Below are 22,142 nucleotides of genomic sequence, written 5' to 3'. Positions count from 1 at the left end.
AATAGATATTAAATATAAATAATATGTATAAATATATTGATTTAAATTAAAGAGTAACCACTACTCCAGGCGCCACTATACCACTGGGAAAATATATATTTCTACTACATTACAAAATGTAATCAATACAATGACTAATTACTTGTTAAAAATGGATTTAGTAACCTGATCCAAGTATCACAATATTAAACAAACATCACCTTCTGTCACTTTTGCATTACTGCAAAACCAAATATAAAAATATCAATAAGGTGATCAATAGTCTATATTAAACAGTACAATATAACCTGTATATTATACATGTACATTAGCCTGAAAATGCAGAAACCAAGATTTTTATTATTAAAAAAATAATCTTGCTTTTAATGAAGCAAATTAGGCAGTGGCCTATGGACCACATTCACAGCTGGAATGGTGTATTTTAAAATTAATTAATATCAATTAAAATTCTAATAATTCAATAATAATTTTACTAAATGTAACTGTTATCTGATCTAATCTTTTTTTCCTGTAACTGATGAACTATGCCTTTTTCTGTATCCAGATTACATAACTCAGTTACATGTACTCCCACTGTAAAAGTGACATTAAGTATACTCCGCATACTAAATATGTTTGATTTTTCAGTGTGCTGCTCATAGACAGTATTCTCCCATAATGCAATGCACAAATGCAATAGAGGCGGTGCTTGCAGCTTTAAATAAATAAACTGTGGGTAGTAAATCTTGAGATCTTAAAGTCTGTATGAAAATGAACTGGCAGCGACTGTAGAAAATGTGGTATAGTCCGGGGACACACTGAATATCCATTACACGACAACATGTATCATCAGATTGTTAACATTAGCCACCAGAAGCTGCTGCTCTTACCAGACCAAGTAAAGCTGTAGCAGCAAAAAAAATTATTATCTGTTATCTAACAGCTTTTGATGTGTTATTTCTTCTTTTAAAAGTTATATGTTGTCCCTTTAAGTGACTATGTGCCAGGGGATAGTTAAAAAAACAACTCATATAGTCAACAAACTTGATTAAATACAGATTTATTGTTCAAAGAGCTGGGGGGGAAAGTACAGATATATTCAGTATATATCTGTTGTACAGACAGCCCTTTGGAGATAATAATAAAATGACACAGTCAAATGCTGAGATCTGCCATTGTTACTCTTCCTATCTAGAAATATGTAAAACTAAAAAAAAAAAGAAAAAGAAAAAAAGAAAAAGAAGCAAAGCAGACAAAAACACATTCTAATTGTGCACAGTTTTCAGGCGCAGACACATCTTACTACCCTTTCTGAATACATTATAGAAACAAACTGAGAACTTCTATTAGAGAGTGCTTGGCTGTTTACAGCCCTCCAACAACAATCCATTTATTTCCAGTGAGTCCTGCTGTCTATGCAGATCTTATGAAGATACTCTAAAATAAACTGAGGATCCTAGACTTGGAATTTAGCACAAGACTACTGGAAATAATTTCAACCATCAGCCTGTAGATCTGTACTCTAATGAAATGCCACGACATGGGACTGGACACCAGTAAATTATTTTACAGTATAAAACATACAATTTCTGGTTAGCTAATGAACACTCCTTTTGAAGCTGTTTAAATACAGCAATCACACGATTACTTAAGCCACTTTCATATTACCAAAAGTCGTGGAATTAATCTACATTCAGCGTTTAAGCACTGGAGTTGTTAGACAAGATGAGAATTATTTTTTTTTAAGTATCTCCCTCAGAGCTGGACAGTATACGTTATTTTGACAGGACACATTCAGAGATTTCAAGACATCTCGGAGGTATAAAAATTAAGAGGTATAAAGTATAAAATCACCTTATCATGACTAGAAGAGCACCAGACTCAATGGTGTCAAACAATTGTCTTGTTAGTACCATAATTATATAGTCATATGTGGTGCGAATATATCCATGAACAAATTATGGAAACAGTTTAGGTTCACCATTGTCGTCATTGCACCCGCCCACAGGGAGCGTGCCCTTCTCTGTCAATCATTTAAGTGAAAGTAAGATTAGTGCACATTTCCCGCAATGGTTCTCTGAGCAGCTGGACAAGACGTGTTTCATATTATGGTCCAATAATAATCAATGGTCCACAGTGACAGACTGTAGTGGTACTGTGTCTGCAGCACTTCGCCTTGCTTTACCAACAATCTTATTTGTGTTTAATGGGGCGGCACATAGTGTTGTCTTGACTATGGAAGAAAGGAAATGACAGAAACAAGAAGCTTGATAAATCCTGAGTAAGGTCGTAAGTGTGTGGGAACTGCATTTTGACATTATAATTTGTTACTTAGCGTTTTTTAAAGTATGTATTTTTGCCTTCCTGATACCTGAAAAGAAGCGGGTTAATATGGTTGAGGCAGATCTAAAATATGTTAAACCTTTAATCTACATGTTTCATGATCAAGTGTGGAGTTGTAGTGCATGGCTATTGCTCTTGGCAGAGGCCTTACAAAGCTAGTAACTCGATCTGCACATGGAACCAACAACTGTGTAAGTCTATCACTTATTACTTCATAACAACGAATGGAAGGAAAATTATGAATATATCTTATATTTTGTTTTAAATGTCGGGAGGGCAAAGTGGTTTTGAATTGCATAAAGCTAAAGTTTGAAAATGAGTGACTAGAACATAGATCTGATCCACAGGTGTAAGTCTCTTGAGTGGCCTAGCCATAGCTGATATGTTATCACCAAAATTGCGCAATTTGAGTTAAAACAATCTACAACTCGGCATTGAGTACTGGCAAATGGGAAACTGTAACAATGCTCAATGGCCACTGGAACTTACAATATGCTACCTACTTTACCAAGTGTCTACATAAAGGTTAGCAGTGAAGAGGACTTGAAGAGGGCCGAGTGATAAAATATAGATTAGCTCATTCATAAAACTATCAGTAGACACCTTAACTGAATGCTAATTTCAAAATCTTTACATAAAGACGTAAACATATGGTCAAATAAGATACAAATGAGAACAACAGATATAGAGAACCAGTCACAATAAGTATCATCTGAAACTGACCCAAAAAAAAAAAAAAAAAAAAACTCAAAAAGGCCTTTCTCTTCATCCTCTGAGCAACACAAAAGGATCAGCAGGCTCCTGGCCTCCAGTCCCCCTGCAGCAGCTGTGCAAGGATCTCCCCCTACTGGGGCAGCATCAGTAGCAGCAGTCCAACAGCAAGTCCCAACAAAGGCTCAGAGACTGAACGTCTAAAAAGATCATAATTAATGTAATGTGCCAAGATATTAATTATCTTCTTCAACAGTTTAGGGGTATATCAAGCTTGGTAGCATTTAAAATTCAATGCCTACAAATAAATACCATGTCAAAAAAGGCTATTTTACAAATCCAGAGTTTTGTAGCTGTACAGTGTCAAAGCGAGGAGTGTTAGTAGCAATGATTTCTTTCTTTTTTTGTTGTTGAAAGGCTTCTATGGAATTGGAAGAACCATTTTGAGACCATCACATCAGCACAGACCAAGCTATCTGGTAGAGTGGAAAACTCCTGTTTCTCCCCCAGTGCCAGCTGCTTATTGAGGGGAAGCATATACAGTAGTGCAGACAATTAGAGATACTGACAAAGGATCACAGGAAAATCCCTCCACCGTTTGAACTTGAAGGCATGCTGTACTACAGTACCTTAGTGAAACTCGAGCTTATAGGACAGGTCCTCTTTTTCAAGTGCAATAATGTTAAGGAAATACCAGAATATCAATCCCCTTACAAGACAAGGCAAAATATTCTTCATTTGTGCATTAGTGTCTTTCTTTCAAGGGTCCATGTGCAGTGTTTCGGGATGTCTTGAGCTTTATCAGGACAGTAGGATGTTGCTGCCCTGCTGCATTGTCAGAGTAGATTCCCTCTGCAGGTACACAGACAGAAGACGTTGTTTGGTGAGACCCAGTGAGGAGTCCTTGAGCGACAATCCATTTAATCCTTAGTAGATAGTGTGCTTATGTTAGTGTAGAGTCCCTCCATGGAGGCTGAGATGCTTTGGAGAACTGTTGGTTCAGTTCCTGGTTTAATTCACATATTCAGTGCACTCCTCCAGTTAAACTTAGGGAATTTTTATTTTTCTGTTCCAGGGAGTATCAGTGCCGCACTTCATTATCAATGAGGCTGTCCTCACCAGACTGGAAGTCCTCATTTAGGCCATTTTCGACATTGATTATTTCCTCGTCCTGCGAGGACCCCTGGCCGTCTTCCTCGCCACTGCCTGAACCAGCCTCCTCTGAATTTGGGTCTTGAAGTACCTGAGCAATGTACATTTGCTGTAGGGGAGAAAAAGATATAGAATTTCAAAGTTTGAAAGGATTTTTTTTTTTTAAAGTAAACAGTATTCCATTAAAAAGAAGTCATACATTTAATACCACTGAAGTTAAAAAAAAAAAAAAAAAGTTGATTACAAAATATTGCAGAAATTGAGGGAAACCAATTAGACTCATTTGGCTAAAATATTACATAAAATATCTTAAACGGATGAATGCTTGTCTAAAATATTTAATAAACCCTCTCTTGTTGCATTTTCTCAACAAACAAAAACACTGATCTCTACCTTTTTGCTCCATCCTTATTTTATTTTCTCAACTTTTTTGCCCTGGTAGCTCACCTGGTTGAGCATGTGCCCAATGTACTAAGGCTGACTCCTTACTGCAGCGGCCCAGGTTCAATTCCAACCTGTTGCCCTTTGCTGCATGTCAAACCTCTCTCTCTCTTTCTCACCACTTTCCTGTCACTCTTCAGCTGCTCTGTCAAAATAAAAGGCAATAAAAAGCCCAAGAAACAATCTTTTAAAATAATCTGTTGTGTTCTTGTGTACATATGGAGGGATTTTTCTGCTGTATTTGGGTCCTAAAGGCTGAGTTATACATGTTGTACGTCGTCTCTATGAAGAGCATACACCGTAATCCATTACTGTTACCTATACAGTTAAGAGCATTTATACTTGTGCTTCTATTTATGCTCGTGTCACAGTTGCTCTTCAAATAGCTCTGCTAAACGCTACTTGGCATCAGGGATTCTATGCTACTGTATTGATTTTTGACTAAAACTGAAACTCTCCCTTGTCTCGCTCCACAATCTGTCTGGTGTTTTCCAAGCTTCGTTTTTCCCCCTCGCCGCCCGTGAAACGAAAGGACAAGGGAATATGAGGGGACAGACAAGATGCATGTCATGCAGTGAGGCAACGTCCCATGTGTGCCTGTTTGTCTGTGTGTGAGGACACACTTGTCTGAGAATGTGTGTGTATGTTTAAAAAGGGATTTTCAAACAGCATTATTAACTCATCTGGGTTTTACATGAGTCACTTCCCATTCTCAGACAATGCACACCAAGTGGACCAACCACAGTTGTTGCAGTCACCGCAATGTGTAGTTACATTTATGGGAAGGTACACATAAGGATACGGTGTAGCATACGACCTACGAGATTATGCCGCACCGATTAGACGCAAAAGTATAAATCAGACTAAAGTTGGGTGTTATGCCATCATTAAAGTGTCAGTTTGTATTTAATAAATTCAACCTTTCATATGTGATCTATTAAGCTACAACTGTTTGACTTTATGCTTTGACAAAAGACCTTGTGGTCAAAGTTTTCACATAAGAACTACAAGTGTGCAACCCACTTTGACTTTTGCTGTTGTGGTCAGCAGCCACAAGCTTTAGCTATATGCCCTATATTCTTCCAATGTTTGATCCTGAAGCTCATATTGTTATAAAATAAACAAGACTGAATACATACTGCTGCCTTGTTGGAGGCAGGCATGCACACTGGACGCCCATTCACCAACCCGTCCGTCTGGGTGTCAATCTAGGACAGAAAACATGCATTTAACATAAGCAGTTGAATATAATGCTGGTCTGAAATACTGTTGAATTTAATATAAATCACCTTGTAGTTGTGAGCACTGAGATACTTAAAATGTCCGAAGCAGACATGTGAGAGGCAGATAATGATTGTGATGATCAAAACTACGAACGTGAACATGGATGTTGCAGCTGAAAAACCTGGGGGGAAAGAAAGTGGAGGGACACTCGTGTAACAGGTGCTTGTACTTAATGATGCTTCAGACAAAGTGGCAGACGAACTGTAAATAAATTTGGGCACATGTTAGGACATCAGAGGCCTGTAGATGGAGTGCTCATCTTACCAGAGCGAACAGTGGAGAAGAACAGAAGCCAAAAAAGGCAGAGAATGGGAGCGGCCACCACTTGGTTGACAGCTCCAGAATGGATCTTCTTGTCCAGTTTGGATGGCAGATAGGCGTAGTACATGTTGTACCTGTCCGCTAGGTGCTTTAGTAGCATGTACATCAGTCCTGCACAGAGGAGGGAGATAAAATAATTAGTGGATCTAATCCAATTAGGCCTGCTGAAGAGCTTCTGTGTGGCGAACAGAACCACTGAATGCTCCCTGCCCACTGTGTGTTTATACTGCACACTATCTTGATATGAAACAGCAGCAACCCAGCAGAACTCACCAAAAGGGACGATGATTGGGCAGGTGATACTGTAGGTCATAACCACGGTGAAGACACACATCATCCAGGCGTAAGCAGCCCCGAACTGGAACTCATAAGCTTGGTGCTATTAAAGACACAATGATATGATATTAAAGAAAATACCAAATCTAAACATCATTTGAATATATTTTGTTAAGCTGATTAACACACATTTTATTTTCCCCAACCTAAAATCCTAGAGGAGATTTTATTGACATTATGTATTTTGTGACATTAAACTTGGACTGCTGATTTTAGCTGCTAAATTTGGCATGTGCTCAACAGTGAGAATATTCAGTCCCCATTCAGTTTTATAGTATAAGTTTATATAAGAGAGAAATCATAACCAGCAATTAATTACTACTAAGCAGGGACACACTAACCCTCTTGACGTTCCTCCTCTCTGCTGCAGAGCGGGCCAGGCAGAGGCGGATCATGTACATAAGTAGGCCGGGGATCCTCAGCAGGTCCATGGCATTACCAATGAATGCAGACGCAATGACATAGTTCACGAAGAAGGCTCCGTTGTCAGGAAGGAACACACACCTAAAAGGGCAAAGAAAAAAAGTCACTATCACTCAAGACTGAGGTCAGACTCACACTGAAAATGCATTATTGCAGAAGCCAGTTTAAATCCAAATTAATTTAAGTATATGAGACCTAGTTGGGGTATTGCTAAATAATTAAAATTAGCTTCAAATAATGGTTCTTCACAATATATTTAAACTAGATATGGTACCAAAGAAAGTGGACACTTTGCACTGTATATTTACAGACCTTTCATCTCGCTTTTCTGCTTTGTTCTGAGTTGTATGGAAACATAAAATTATTCTACTTACTCAAATCTCACTTTTGCATCTGCCAAGAATCTTCTGTCAAAAAGCCAGCGGAAGAAAACATCCAAACTGCAGAAACACAAGGAAAGAAAAGAATCAGCTCAAAGATTTAGTCTGACAAGAACAAATGTATGTATAGCTTTACATTTTATCATGTTGCAGGGCAGAAATCAAAAACATCTGATACCTGCTGAGTCCTAGAGAGGGCAGCAACAAGACCATAAAGATCAAGAAAGTGTAGCATTTATGCATTGTGGTCCTGTTCTCTCCTGACCTATAAAGGACAAAGGAAATATTCACATGTTAAAAAAAACAGACAGAACACAGCCAAACAACCTGAAATAGCAATAAAGACAACATGAATATATTGGACTATTGACGACAGGAAGTGTAAACCATACCGTGTCCAGTGGGCTTCGAAGAACGCAGAGTAGTAGACAATGGTAGGAAGTAGGGCGGAGAAGGACCACAAAAGGAGAGTAGGGAAGAACTGGGTGATGATTGGATTCTGGAGGACAGATCAGAGAGACATGTTGTGTCAGGAAAATGAGTGGTGAATTCCTGGGCCTCTGCAACAGCATGCAGACTTGTGATGGCATGGACATAAACGCTCAGTATGGCAATGATAAAGATGCCTGAACAGATCCTTTACCGAAAAAAAAAAATGAATTCAGAAAGAAAATCCAACAGAAAGCGTCTGTAAAATGTTCTACACTCACATTTAGGTACTCCACTGGTTTGGTAACATTGAACTTGTCCATGGTGGAGATGATGATGGCCGGTGTGGTGAGAAAGAAGAGGAGGATGAAGAGGACAATGTTGATGATCAAGCAGCGGATCCACCAGGAGAATCCTCCCACTGACAGATGCTCCCTGTGGGATGAAGGTTATGTAGCGGTTAGATTGACACTGGGCGAAGACCCGCAGTTATGGACACAGCTGGCCAGTAAACTGATACTGCAGCTCAAAAAACGGTTTGTCATCTGAGAGAGAGAAAGTTGCTTCAAAGTGGTCTGAAGAATAAATTATTACTCAATCTGATACAGCATCACACATTAACAAGTCTGTGTTTGTAGAATTCCCTTTGGGTATTTGCGATTTGCCAAAATGTAACCGCCCTTTCCAATGGTTGCAGTTATGTAATTGATAACCACAAAAAAAATGTGTATGCAGCCCAGTTTGCAGTTTGTGGACAGAATATGTGACCTGACTGTTTTCTTACCAGTAGACGTTTTGTGGATCAGGGGCGTAGTTGACGGTCCAGTTTTGTGTGTGGAGCTTGCCGCTGAATTGAGAGCTCTTGGGCTCCCGACGACAGTGACAGCCCTGACACTTGCAAGCATTAAAGTCCTTCAAGATTCTGGAAAGAAACATCCACCCAAACAAAGAACATACATTACAATGGGTCAAGAGTTAAGTAATCATCAAATTAAAAACCAATGTCACACTAACAAATTACCAGTTACCACATGTAAATGTACTTACATGGCGGTTATGGACTCGTTCTGGAAGGTGACAAAGGCCATTCCTAAGGGCTTCCTGTTAAGCTTTTCTCTCTCCTTCCTGTACTCATCTTTTAGTTGTGACTCCAGCTTGGTATAGTAGCTCACTGCCTCTTCCTGTGAACACCATTGAAATATAAGTCAGACTCTGTGATGTTTGTTTTTAGTTCAAAAAACAAAAATCATGACAACATGAGTTGATTTTAGTTATGTAATAACAGTATAGATCAGTAGTTAATATTGTGAAACAGCAACAGGCTAAGAAAAGTTGTTCATTTTTGGTGTAATTTTGAATGTTATTTGTTGTCCATCTTGGGTTTTAAACTCATGGAACCCTTTTACTCAATGTGATTTGCAGATCCATAAATAAAGGAAATAAAAAAAACAACACACACAAGACTAAGACCTCAGAAAAATTTGCTATAAAAAGATCAGAATTGTGCTTCAGTTCACTAATGAGATGGGTATGGCCAATTTGATTTTATCAAAAGAAACCGCAAAATTCTTCCATTTATGTAGTTAAATTAATCCGTTTACCTCATCCAACGATTTAGCACGTGTCACATGACCTTGCAGCTATATACAAGCAGCTAGCATTGTTACCAATAATGCATGTTTACAGTATAGCCATATACAGTACAAGGAGCATTCTGACGGAAACAAAAATATAGGCTACAATATACAAAATTATGTTCAGATGTGGGTTACTGATAATGCGACAATATATGGTTTGCTGGCTTTTCTATGAGCAGGTACTGGCATGTTACACTGTTCATATGTTTTTTTCCTGCTTAGCCTGATTCCCCACATTAATCTTTAAGTGTAGCGTTAAATCAGATAAATGCCTTCTTTATCTTCCCCTTAAATACACTGCTAGTATCATCCTGTAAACAGGTTTCAGTAGTGTGTTGTTTTGAGATAAAGCTAAAATATGTCTGACCTGCTCACAGCCTTTGATTATGCAACAGCAAAGGTGTCCACAGGGTTTCGGATTGATCATGGTGGTAATGTGCTCCTTGGCCTGCAGGTCAAGGAAGAATTTCTTGCTGCGCTCTGTCTTCTTCCTGCATGCAAAACATCAGCTGTGTCAGACTGAGGCTCAGGTCCTTGAGCCAATGAAAGTCTTCAAAAGTACAGCCCCCAGGGCAAATGCACACAATCAGACACTTATGGTTAAAACATTGTTACCTCTCAGAGTTCAGATACATCAGCCTGGCCACATTGTAACAGATACGAGCTTCCAGTACAACACAGTTTTCATATGCATGCCTATGACAAAATGGCAGGAAGGGAGAAGTAAGAATGTTGAAAAAGCACAAATGCAGACAGTAGAATATTAGAAAGAAAACAGGCACAAATAGAAAAGGCTTTCATAGTTTTTCTTTTATACTGGAAGTAGGGCTGGGCGATAAATCGATTTTATCGATTAATTCGAATTCGTAGTTAAACATGATTCATTTTTAGTAAAAATCGGTTTTCTCTTGAACTTCCACAACACCGGCGCTCCCTTTGGGCTCCCGTAGGTCAGAGTGCACTGACCCCTCCCCCCGCCTCTCTACAGATACACACAACACGGCGGCAAGCCAGGATGAGCTTGTCCCCAAAAAAGGCATCCGACAGCGAACGAACCACGACCCACTGCAAAGTCTGTTTGAAAGCTGTTGCAACCAAAGGTAGCAGTACGACGAATTTATTCCAGCACCTCAAGCAGAGGCATGCAGCCGAGTGGGAGAAATGTTGCTCTCTGCGAGATATACAGGACCGCAGCCCACAAACACCCGCTAAAAAACAGTCTACAAAAAAATCAACCGTAAATCGGGTTTGGTGTGAAAAAATCGGAGATTTTATTTTTAAGCCATATCGCCCAGCCCTAAATGGAAGTGTCTTTTTTTCTGGTTAATACTATTTAGCTGACTGGGAGTTGAGCCAAACACCCCCTCCTCTGGTCTTCAACCATCTTGACACATGACGCATGCTCCTGCTCATCTGACTTCTATTATGGACAATTACACATATAGGCCTGTCATTGTCTGATTCCAAACATATGCGCCAGGACAGGGCAGCTGCTTTTAACAGGAAAAGGCATGGCCCTCATACACCTTAATACAGTTACTGCACAACTTCGTGCCATGTCGACAGAGCAGTGTATCATTTTTATGAGCAGACAGATTTAAGCGTTGTGAGATATTAACTGTGGCGCCAGGATCCCAGTGATCCTGGATAGTGCTTACTCAAAGTGTTGCTTTATCTCAGACTCCTCTGCGTATTTGGAGATTCCATTGACAAATAAAGTGCGTTTCACCTGCATGGAAATGAAGACAGATAAATTATTACCAACAACATCTGACCTATGTGCAAGGAGTGTATAAAAAAAAAGCCATTTTCTGAAGCCATGCCACCCACCATGTCATCCTCCTTGTAGTGCATTTTGGAGGTGTGCCGTCTCATGCTGTACACCGTCAGTAACAGGTAGAGAAACGCAAAGGTGGTATGCAGCCACAGTAGTGTATTACTGAGGAAATAAAGGGCAAAGTGACAGCATTAGAAAGGGGGGACTCAACATAAGGCCTCAAAGAACAGTGTATAATATATCTATAATAAAGTAGTGGTATATGAATTACTCACGCTGCATCCAAATTTGCGATAGTGGTTCGCCCAAAACTATAGGCATTGTTTTCTGTAGAAAAAAATTAAATAAAAAAAGATAATCACTTGTTAATCACATACAATTCATTCAACATATTAACTTGGTGTGTTATTATTTGACATAATAAAATAATGTTACATTATACAGTTCTGTACATGTCTTAACAAAGTTTACAACAATTCTTTGGGTGTTAAGAAAAGGTTGCAGAGCCTTGTATACTTTTGGTCATGGGAAGGCAGTTTCAGTCAGAAGACAAAAACAGCAAAAACAAACAGTGACAAGACAGTATCATCTAGTCAAACAATGAAAGGAAAACTGAGACTGAACTGAGTTACTACTCAATTTCTAAATTCCAAATCGACTCACCAAGTAGGTTTCCCGAGAAGTTAACTGGCAAGATGATGCCCACAGAGAGCACACCCACCACTACCAGCAGGCCAATAATGTGGCGCTGGAAGGACAAGTAATGTACTGCATCTTCACCACACTTCTCCCTTATTTCCTCATCCCTACAGAGAAAACACAGATACAAAGTGAACTACTACTTAAGAGCAATTCAAAACAACGTTCTACCAACTTTCTTATTTCCAATATGCTGTGAGTAGTCTGACTCACTTGATGCGGAAGATGGCAGTTAGCCAGGAGCAGAAGCCCTAAACAAAAGCGAGAGAAAGAACAGAGAAGGTGTTGTACCAGTTACCACATAACATATATAGTATATCATAGATGAGACATTATATTTTATCCTGCAATAACAACAGCATACTTACAGTGTCTCTCTGCTCAATGTCCACAGAGCTGGAAACTGAGGTGAGGCGCTCATAGCGTTCTGGTGTGTCTGACGTCATGGCAGACGCCATACTGCAGAAAACACAACACATAGTATTTGTATGATGTTGCACTACAACTACCTCAACACCAACATGTACTATAAGGGGATATTAGTTCTTTGTGTCTCAGTAGAGTAGGAATACAGTAGAGTAGGAATACCATTAGTATAGCTGACAACACAAAAGACAAACACAAACACATGCCCTGAAATGGACTGAAGAGATTTACCCCTGTTTATCCTGTGTGGGCTGAACACAGGATTTGGGTTGGTAAACCACTCAACCACAGGAACAATCTCTGCAGCCACATTTCATGTCGCATTAGGAGTGAAGAGCCTACTTTACACAGGTTGAGTACACCATCACTGTCAGAGGAAAGGTTGCGATAAAAGGTTAGAAGGCAAAGCTCTACAGAAAAACATTCACAGAGGAAACAGAAACCCAGTGACCATCAAGACGTAGATTTTTATAGAGTTTGTCCAGCAGAGCTACAGGTTCTCCTGAATATAAAACAGCATCAAGACCTTATTATGTACTGTAATTTGATTGACCAGGCAGGTCATTCCAGGTCAATTTATAAAATGTAAAATATGAGGAGGACCAAGGCTCTGCTGGAATTCTAACACTGGTTCAGTGTTCACTACTACATGAAAGGATGACGTTAACCAGGGCTCTAAGAGATCTGTAATGGAATGAGGAGAGGGCCTGCGGCTGTAATCCACCATCAGTCCTCCTCTCGCACATTCCTGTGGAAAGTCGGAATGGTGGATCTCAGTTAAAGCAGACAGGATACAGTGGAGGTGCACCATGTTGGGGCCTGTCTATGAACAACAACAGATCAGGGAAGCATTACCTCTCTGAGTAAGCATCCTGTCTGTGCGGCTCATTAAGCGTGTTCACACAGAAGTAGTCGGTGCTTCATAAAGAGGTCAATACACAGATTAGCACACACAGATCTGATTAGGACAGTAAGAGAGGACAGGGACACCCAACAGCAGAAATACAAGAGTGACAAGGACAGGGAGAATAATTAGGAGCCTGGCACTAGGAAATGCCTGGAGGAGGAAAAAAAGGAGTGAAAAACCGGCTGAAACCCACAGCGGCCTGGGCAGTGTCAACCAGAGTTATAAGTTATGTTAACTATAGAGAGGGGAAAGGAGAGAAGAAAAAGAGTGAGGCTACAATATGGAGAGATAACATACTATTCCCGATCATCCAGGCGACTGTACCGTTGATCCACTCTTCTGGTGAAAAGAGAAGCAAAACAAAGCCATTCAGCTGAGTTGAGAGGAGATGGCCCTGTTGGCCAGTAAGGGTGCTAGTTAAGAAAAAAACTGGGGAAGCATATTACACCACAGGCATACCAATGAAGGCTTCTGTTCACTCTGGTATACATTATCCAGCCATATAAATGCGTTCATGGCCTATGGTATAATAACCTTTTCACTCATTTCATTTGAGTCGTGGCTTATGTATCTGGAACCACAACAGATACCATTTATTACCACTTTGTGATGCTTAAACAAGCCTCCCAGTGAACTTTTCAGAAGTTACAAGAATTTAAAAGACAGACGTTGACCTCAAGTCAGCACAGTGTCATAAGACAACACTACATTTCCTGTCTGTTACAAAAGTGTCCCATGCTGCCACCCCCCTCTCATCCTCCCACCATGCTGCAACCCCATTCTCTGCTCACATGCAGCTGCAAAAATAGTGAAGCTGCAACATCACACAGACACAGCAGGGGATGTAGGTGATGGAGCACTGTGTCATGTACTTTCCAGGGTTCACAGTCAAAAAAAGCGTCTGTAGCAATCTGATCTCCCGCTCGCCCTAACTTGATCAGTTTGCTTTTTTCACCTCATGGTGTACCGGTTTAAAAAAGGAGCAGTGGAATCAGTCCCTGTTGACGGGCGCTTTTTGGCTACTTCCGCGGCTATTATCACCGTTCAATCAGTGTGCAGACATCAGTCTCAAATTATCCCAATATATCTAGCAACACATCATCTTATATATATATATAATGGGGAGCTAGAGTCCATGGGGCTGGATGGGGAAATGGATCTAAAGGGGTATTTAAATTGATAACAGTTACTAGTCATTTGTTTCTTCTTCCTCTATTTCAGGGTTATTCCTACAGCAGTCTGGCCTGTCTATGTCAAAGTGAACAAACCATGTAACAAGTTACAAAGCAGGACAGTGTCAGAGTGCATCATTGCCATTAAAAGGGAAACTGCTGACACTGACTTCCTGTCTGGGGAAACACCCTTGTAGGGTCGGAAAATTAATTTTTTTTTTTTCAGCTGGCATCCAGAATGAACAACCACCAAGTGCTTAATACTGGTCACATTTTGTTCCCGTAGACCAACGTACACTTTCTTACCATAGGCGAATCATTATCAAACTGGCTCTACAGAAAGCGCTGTACAAACCCTGGCAAACAATACAGGGTTATTTATCGTCCAACTGTGTGCAACTAGCCTGGCATCACATGAAGATCAATCATCAAGATTTCTAACAGTGTGTTTGTCAAAATTCTTCTTTTTGCACTTCACGACAGATCGCAAATACTAGTATGTAAGAGAGGGAGAAAAGTTTAGGTTAACACTAATGATCACAAATGTATTATTAATTATTTTAGGTGGTAAAAGATCATTTTGGAAGGTTATTGAGGTTAGCAGTTAACTTTGGGCAATGGGGTGTACCAAATTATTGACCACTACTGTGTATTCAGTACAAGAGACTGCAAAGTAAACATATCAAATTTCAACCATAGTTGATCAGTGCAAGTTGGCCTAACAAATCAGAAAGCCTTGGTACTGGACCTTCCAGTCTGGATCAGTGTGTTTTAATTACCTGTCAGCGTCAGTCACCAGAGCCAGGCGCCCATAGTCCCATGCTACTTTTCTTAAGAAGGAGAACAGCACCAGCAGCCCCTAGAAGCACAAAATAAACAGTGACTGTCAACACCTCTACTCCCTTTATTTACAATACAGAGGGCTACTGAATGAAAGTTACATAACTGCTTGAAGGTGTTTATCATTTAAAAACACACCCATTGAAGGATTTCAACTCAATTCTAAGGGTTGTGAAGAAAGCACAAAGACTGAAGGGCTTGCACTGCATCGTGATAAGGCTATATTGTTGTTTGATGCAAATAGTGCTAATCAGCTGTAGTAAGTGGGCGCTCCATTTGACTGATAGAGGACTCACCAAGAAGAACATAAAGTCAAGGGCAAGGACAGTAGGCACACCGCCAAAGGGTAAGCCCTGGAGCACTGTACTGCGAATTCGGGCTGAGTAACAGTAGTCCTTGGAGGTGGAATTGGGCAACGGCGTCGGGCAGCTCTCTGAGTCGGAGCATCCTTGCACCGCCCCGGTGGCCATCATTAATATCAACACTCTGTGCATCACTGCAGCATCTTGACAACCTGTTAAGAAGAGACAAAGGTGTTATAACATTTAGTATGGTAATTATTACTATTGCATTCTAGCGTAATAGGTCATACTGTCTGTATCTATCATGGACATCTATCGCACGCCCTCACGCCACACGTCCATTTTCACACACAGGGGAAAAACATTAATAACGGATAACGGCAAAGCGGCAGAGAGAGACAATGAGGACATCAATCGTGTCTTCCAAGAGTCAGTGAGTCAGTTTCCTCTTTTCATGCTGTCAGCTGTGAGCCTCACGGTCAACTTAGGAGAGTTGGCAACCCCGTTCAATAACGGTGACTCATAACAATAACTGATTTGATTAACTCCCTTAAGTGAACTGCCTCATTGGTGGCAAAGGAGAGCCTTTTTTTAGTTTTATATAGCTTCATTATGGATTTCCCATGTTTTTCTAGGAGTCTGTTCACACTGTCATGGGCTAAATGAAAACAAAAGTTCAGCCCCCAGTGTCTGCTTAGAAAAATTCTGGCGCTTTGATGAACATGATTGATGATTGCCCGTGCTCTACAGTAATGATAACAATGCATTTTAAAGATCACTGACCTTCTGTCTTGTCACTAGTCACATGCCGTTGCTTTTGATCACATGCGTCACAACTGAAACACTGTTTTAAACCATTAAACACTTATTGTTCCTTGTTTGTGGTCAATATACGTGCCAAAAACACATAGTTGCACAAAATAACTGCAGTAAGTGAAAATCTATTTGCAGTACCGACTGGCAAATCAAATCTCCATCCAGTGACAGAGAACAACACTGGCATCATATTGAGATATGTTTTTAGTTAACTAGGAAATATAGACCAATATTCACTCTTGTTTTGGTTCTCATTCTGTCCCCCTTCACCTGAAAAATATCTGTGTCTTTAGCTCACAAGATTAAGTTAAAATTTCTTCAACAGTCACTGGTGTACATATTTTGCTTTGTCTTGCCTGAGCTTGTTTACACTGCAGTGTACCGTCCGGTATTGGGATTTGACGAGAACAGTGACTCAACCACGCAGTCTACGTTTGGGACAAAAGAACACAACCATTAAACTTTTAATACAGCTTTGGGAGTCGGCTGTCTAACTCTGACGCATCAAGCCTAAAAGATGTGCCCTGCTGGATAAGCCTCACATCATATTCTCTTACCTTTCACTCTTCCCTCTGGTCTCTGATGCATTTCAGTAAGAGACAACAAGCAGTTGATCTAGCAAGCTATCTGAAGGCTAATGATGGAAAACATTGACAAAACATTGACAAAACATTAATAGTGTATGAGACCTAATAAGTCCTAAGAGAAATGTATCTGAACAATAACAATCTGATCCAAGGATAAGCCCTAACGATCTTAGCACTTTACTCCCAACCTTAAGGATTCAAACAGATTGGAAAAATAATCCAAGAATGATTATTATTATTATTGACTCAAACAGGGATGCTCTTGGTGAGGAAATGGACCTAAATGACCATTTAAACTCCAAAGCAGATATGAGGGGCAGGGCAAAACAACTGCTTAGATAAAAACACTTGCAATCGAATCAATACCTATAGTCATCTATTGACATGTCAGCAGAAGCTTAAGACGCACCCAAACAACAACAATCCATTCAGTAGTGGCAAAACAAAACAGAGTTCATAGTGGACTTAAGAGTGATAGCTTCTCCAGCCTTCAAAATCTGGCCCTGTCCTGATCGCATTGCCTCGATTTCCCAACAACGTAAGGTTTCGAATTTCACTCTGACTGAACGAAGGGGTTGGAGAAGGCGCGTAGGTGTTCTGGCGAGTGTGTTTGCACAGTTGCACTGCTACACTTGTGCCCTTCGACCCACTATTACCAGCAGCATTCACGCCGCTGCTCATCTGCCCTAACACTAACTCATTTATCCGCTCCCTGGAATGCTGTGACATCACTGGAGAGGGACGCGGCCAGAGCTGAACAATAAGCCGATAGAGACCACAGGGTTCAAATGGACCGGTCTCAACCCAAGGAGGACACAACATACCCCCCTGTGCCTTCAACAACACTGCTGCACATCCTGGACCCACTGCCACGGTTCAGACTGTTTAACATTCAACGCCGACATCTTGAAATGGACTTAAGCACATTACAAAAACAACTTAATATAACGCCTACGTTATGGATGTCACTCGTGGTACAGTAAGCCCACCTCATGGCAGCAATGTCAGTGTCATGAGAATACACTGTCAAGTATTGTCTTTTTGAATGAAGAAGTGTCTTTAAAATATATCCAGTATATGCATTAAAATATATACAGTATACACTATCCATCTATAAATATCCGGATTGAGGAATCAAGGAAAACATCTGGTTACACATAGTGTATTTCACTGTGAGGCAGTCAGCATCACGCAAGTTTAAGTACTTCAATTGAGCCGGTGAAAACAACCAGTTTCCCCAGGGCTTGTACGTTACGGTTAAATTCTATATAAAAGTCTGTGAGTACTGCTAACATCCAAGAGTTCAGTCAGCTGCTGAAAAGCATCGACTTTACAAAAAAAAAACAACTTATTTTTTAAGTTTATTTTGGAAAAAGAGATACTAAAATTAAATAAAAAATAAAAGTTCTCATCATGTATTTCACTTTGCTTTTAATTTACAGCAGTTGGAGACAATACAAAGCAATAACACTGCAATAAAGCCACCTATCTTTCTGGAGCTTATAATTGATTGGCAGAGTAGAGCCAAGTCAACAGCTGGTTTTTATTACAGGACTGTACGATATTGTGCAGCGCACCTTAGGACGTCTGCATGCTCATGCATGATCCAAGCAAATCAGGGACCCATGTTGTCTGTTCAAAGTGCTATTAAAAGTGAGATACATGAATTTGGACCATGAGTCCTGGCATTAAATAGTGAATGACATATTAAAAAAAACATATTACTGGCTTAAACATGATGTAAACCTTTTTTCTGAACAGAAAACAAGAGTAAAAACATGTAGCTACAACCTAAATATGAAATGTAGGCAGCATGTCACATGAAATATGAATAAATATTGTCACGTGATTAAGCCCTGATCCAACATTGGGTGTGTTTGTGTATTTTGCTAATCCTAGCTGATTAACTATAGCCTTAGTCTAAAACAAATTTTGATTTAACTATAATTTCAATGTGTAGAACAATTTTTTAACAGCACTGTGTGATTACAAGCATGACTCAGCGGTACAGAAATACTGTGCCACCTTTCCACCTGATGCTAGTTGCTATGGTACCATCAGTCTGGAGCACATTCTCAAAATACAAATAAACATAAAGGGGATGAAGGCAGTGGGGGAGAAAATCCCATACTTGTCCATTTGAAACTCAATCTGGAGCGAGTGTGCGGTTTGTTCTACAGCTTAAGCAGGCAAATCAATGTGGTTTGTCTAATTGTCTGGGATAATTTATTTTTTTTTTTAGCTAGACAAACAATATCAGAGCAAAACGCCTACCAAGACAAATGAAAGGAAAACGGCATACAAAACTGCGCCTCATTCAAGCAGCTGCATGCACGCTAATAATACAGACGCAGACCTTTTAACTGCTTAGTGTACCTCCATTTTAATGCACAACACTAATGCTTTCCATCTACAATCAGCAACAGCACACATATTCATGACCTTGTGCATTTAAATCTACGTTGGTTTTCAGTCGGTAGATGAGTCATTATTCCTTTAATCTTCGTTAGTTAAATATTTGAACAGGCTTTGTTAAAAACAATGGGTCGTCATGAATTAGGTTAGCAGTTGTCAAGAAAGAAACACCAACTTGACATGCTCCACCTTGCTTTCCTAAACTCAATAAAACCAAATTTAACAAAAGGAGGGAAACACACTAGGTGCCAACAGTAAATTCAATTGGCTGGTTTTGTTCCAATCTTTAATACTAGCGTATAATCCAGATTATGCTTGGAAACCTTGAATGTGATATGTAATTTATTATAATGTGGTCAGTTAAATCAGCCCGGCCACTCTATTAAAGTAGAAGATATTGTGTGCTCTCTGAAGTAAATTAAAAAAAAGTTCCAACTCCACTAACGTTTCTACTGAGATATTCACTTGTACTTACAGGAAAAACTAAATTAACTCAGGGGCGGATATTTACAAGCATTAGTTCAAAACAATGGCCTTATATATAAAGCCTTTGATAAACACATCGTCACATTTTAAAGGGTCGGCGATAGACTTATCAGCATATGGGAAAACAAGAAACAAAGAATTAGTGGACACCTGGTTCTTGTGGACAATAATTACAAATTTCCACATACATTTGTTCCTGTGTAATCAAACTTTACTTGCATGTCCAAGAACACTGTGTGCGAACACTGTTTCTATTCCACTATGAGCCTTGTTCAGCTTGTGAATTCACAAACCTGCTTTATATTTTACTAGATAGGAATTCTGCCACACAGCTAAATCAAACTTGGCATGAATTCTCCAACAATGCTGATGGATTATAATGCAGATTTGCACACATTAGCCTTGTTGGTATTAGCGTGTAAAATATTAACCAGTGCTCAGTGCCTGATCTTTGATTATCACAGATTGTGATTATGTCAGAGTGCGGTTTCATAACCATGTCACAACATGTATGTAAAATTAAGACCACACACACACACACACACACACACACACACACAGTAGGGACAAAAATGACATGAGGTTCTGGTAAAATCTCTTAGTCTGCAGATTCATTCATACATCACTCAAAAATGTTCAATCAACAGTAGAGAGAAGAGCATATTAAAACTAACATTAGATGGACGACAAATTAAAGTTTCGGCCACTTGATAAAATACACAGCTACTAGCTTCTAATCCAAAATCCGCAGCAGAACAAAGAGTATTAACCACCGGTATAAAACCAATGAATCACATCATCTCTGTACCACAGGTTGTGTGGTTGCAGTGTTACGAATGTTAGGTCTAGTCAGCTGGTTAGACTAATGAGGCAGTTTTAAGGTATCACTTTTCAATCAGCTGGTGTGTTTAGATACTTTTAGATAGATACAATGATTGCCTGCTCACAAAAAATGTAACCCAATCAAAAAGGGTCAATCTTTGCTGAGTCAAGCTACTGAGGCCCTTTGGGTTTTTCCCCTCCATCAAGTAAGAAATCGGTATGACCACAAGTAACATCAGACTGATACTTATTCTTGGAAGACTTGCCACCAATATGCATTGCCACTTACCACAGTATGACTCAAAATATTAAGACTTAGCAGCCAGCTCATGTGTCTCCCTTAATAGGTTATCTTCAAGTAGACACATTAGTCATCTATCAATGATAAAGCATATTACCTACAAGAGCTCAATAAAAGCTCAAGTACAAGCGTAAGATAGCTGTGATATGTTAGGAATTAACTTACTGATCGTCCACAGATTATCTTTAAAAAAAAAAAAAAAGGGTATGTCAAAACACTGGCCTGAGTCCAACAGATACAAAGACAGACAGTAAAACTACAGCTGCATTGTCTACTATCTCTTTTAGGTTCCTCACGACGTCCATGCACAAACCTAACAGCAGACAGACGCAAACAGATTTCGTAATTATCTGAAGGAAAAAAAAAAACCCATTCACTATTGATCTGCCTTATCACGAATAGTGGAGCATGATCAGTGACTAAATAAACAAGAAACCAAAACCTCGGACCAGCAGGCGAACTTAATCTCAGGCTTGTGGCGAATTATAAAATAATAATGAATGTCACAGTAACCTATTTTAAAACAAAACAGAATCCTCCCTACTAACTAACCTACTTTCGTTTAATAACACTAACTTAGACCAATTGTGCAAACTAGCTGGAACTCGTTAACTCTCGGATCAGTTAGCCGCTAATGATAACGGGGATGTTTACTTGTTTATTGTTCAGTCAACAACCATTAAGTTTACTAGTGGGAGTAGCTAAGGGCTAGCCGCCGCAACTATAGTGAACAACCAAACGCGCTCGCCGTGAAACACCCAACAGATACACAGTTAATCCAGAAGAAAAACAACTTACCTCGCTATGATACGCAGCAGGGGCAGAAACAAACACAATCAGCTAACGTGAGCTAGCAGCCCGTAACGATCACGCTAGCTAACTTAGCCCCCCCTTCGATGTAGCAAATAACAGGTGGAGACTTTTTCTTTCTTTTCTTTCTTTCTTTCTTTCTTTCTTTCTTTCTTTCCTCCCCCCCACGAAAAAAAAAATAAATAAAATATATTTCGTTTGACCTCCCCCTCGGCGGCCACGACACCGACGCTCAACCTGAACAAGGGGGGCTGTGAGCAGAACTGTCTCGCTGTTACTTTACCGACAGACAGGTCCCAACTGAACCGGTCGGCCAGTTGAACAACTCTCGCTCGCCCGACCAGTC

General features: G+C 39.9%; 1 protein-coding gene across 4 annotated transcripts; it reads right to left on the bottom strand.

The window, feature by feature from the left end:
- Positions 1-1,023: 1,023 nt before the first annotated feature.
- Positions 1,024-22,108, bottom strand: tmem63ba (transmembrane protein 63Ba). Of its 4 annotated transcripts, XM_051421919.1 has the most exons (25): positions 21,785-22,108; positions 21,152-21,169; positions 15,554-15,771; positions 15,197-15,276; positions 13,543-13,584; positions 12,281-12,371; positions 12,126-12,163; positions 11,877-12,019; positions 11,489-11,540; positions 11,267-11,375; positions 11,095-11,165; positions 10,052-10,132; positions 9,804-9,927; positions 8,847-8,980; positions 8,584-8,721; positions 8,081-8,234; positions 7,763-7,869; positions 7,549-7,635; positions 7,365-7,430; positions 6,909-7,071; positions 6,505-6,610; positions 6,175-6,342; positions 5,916-6,031; positions 5,766-5,834; positions 1,024-4,294 (listed from the first exon to the last, which is right to left on the bottom strand). In XM_051421919.1, exons 3-25 carry the CDS (start codon positions 15,749-15,751, stop codon positions 4,115-4,117), a joined length of 2,517 nt encoding a protein of 838 aa, XP_051277879.1. In that variant the 5' UTR covers positions 15,752-15,771; positions 21,152-21,169; positions 21,785-22,108; the 3' UTR covers positions 1,024-4,114. The 4 variants fall into 4 exon arrangements, with proteins under 4 accessions (XP_051277879.1, XP_051277888.1, XP_051277871.1 ...); XM_051421928.1 differs by lacking the exon at positions 21,152-21,169 and having other exon boundaries at positions 13,543-13,581; XM_051421911.1 differs by lacking the exon at positions 21,152-21,169 and having other exon boundaries at positions 21,785-22,098.
- Between the last annotated feature and the right edge of the window lie 34 nt (positions 22,109-22,142).

Source organism: Dicentrarchus labrax, unplaced genomic scaffold (genome assembly GCF_905237075.1).
Source record: "Dicentrarchus labrax unplaced genomic scaffold, dlabrax2021, whole genome shotgun sequence".
NCBI lineage: Eukaryota > Metazoa > Chordata > Actinopteri > Moronidae > Dicentrarchus > Dicentrarchus labrax.
Note: the sequence above shows the minus strand (reverse complement) of the source record. Positions and strands in the feature narration are given on the sequence as shown.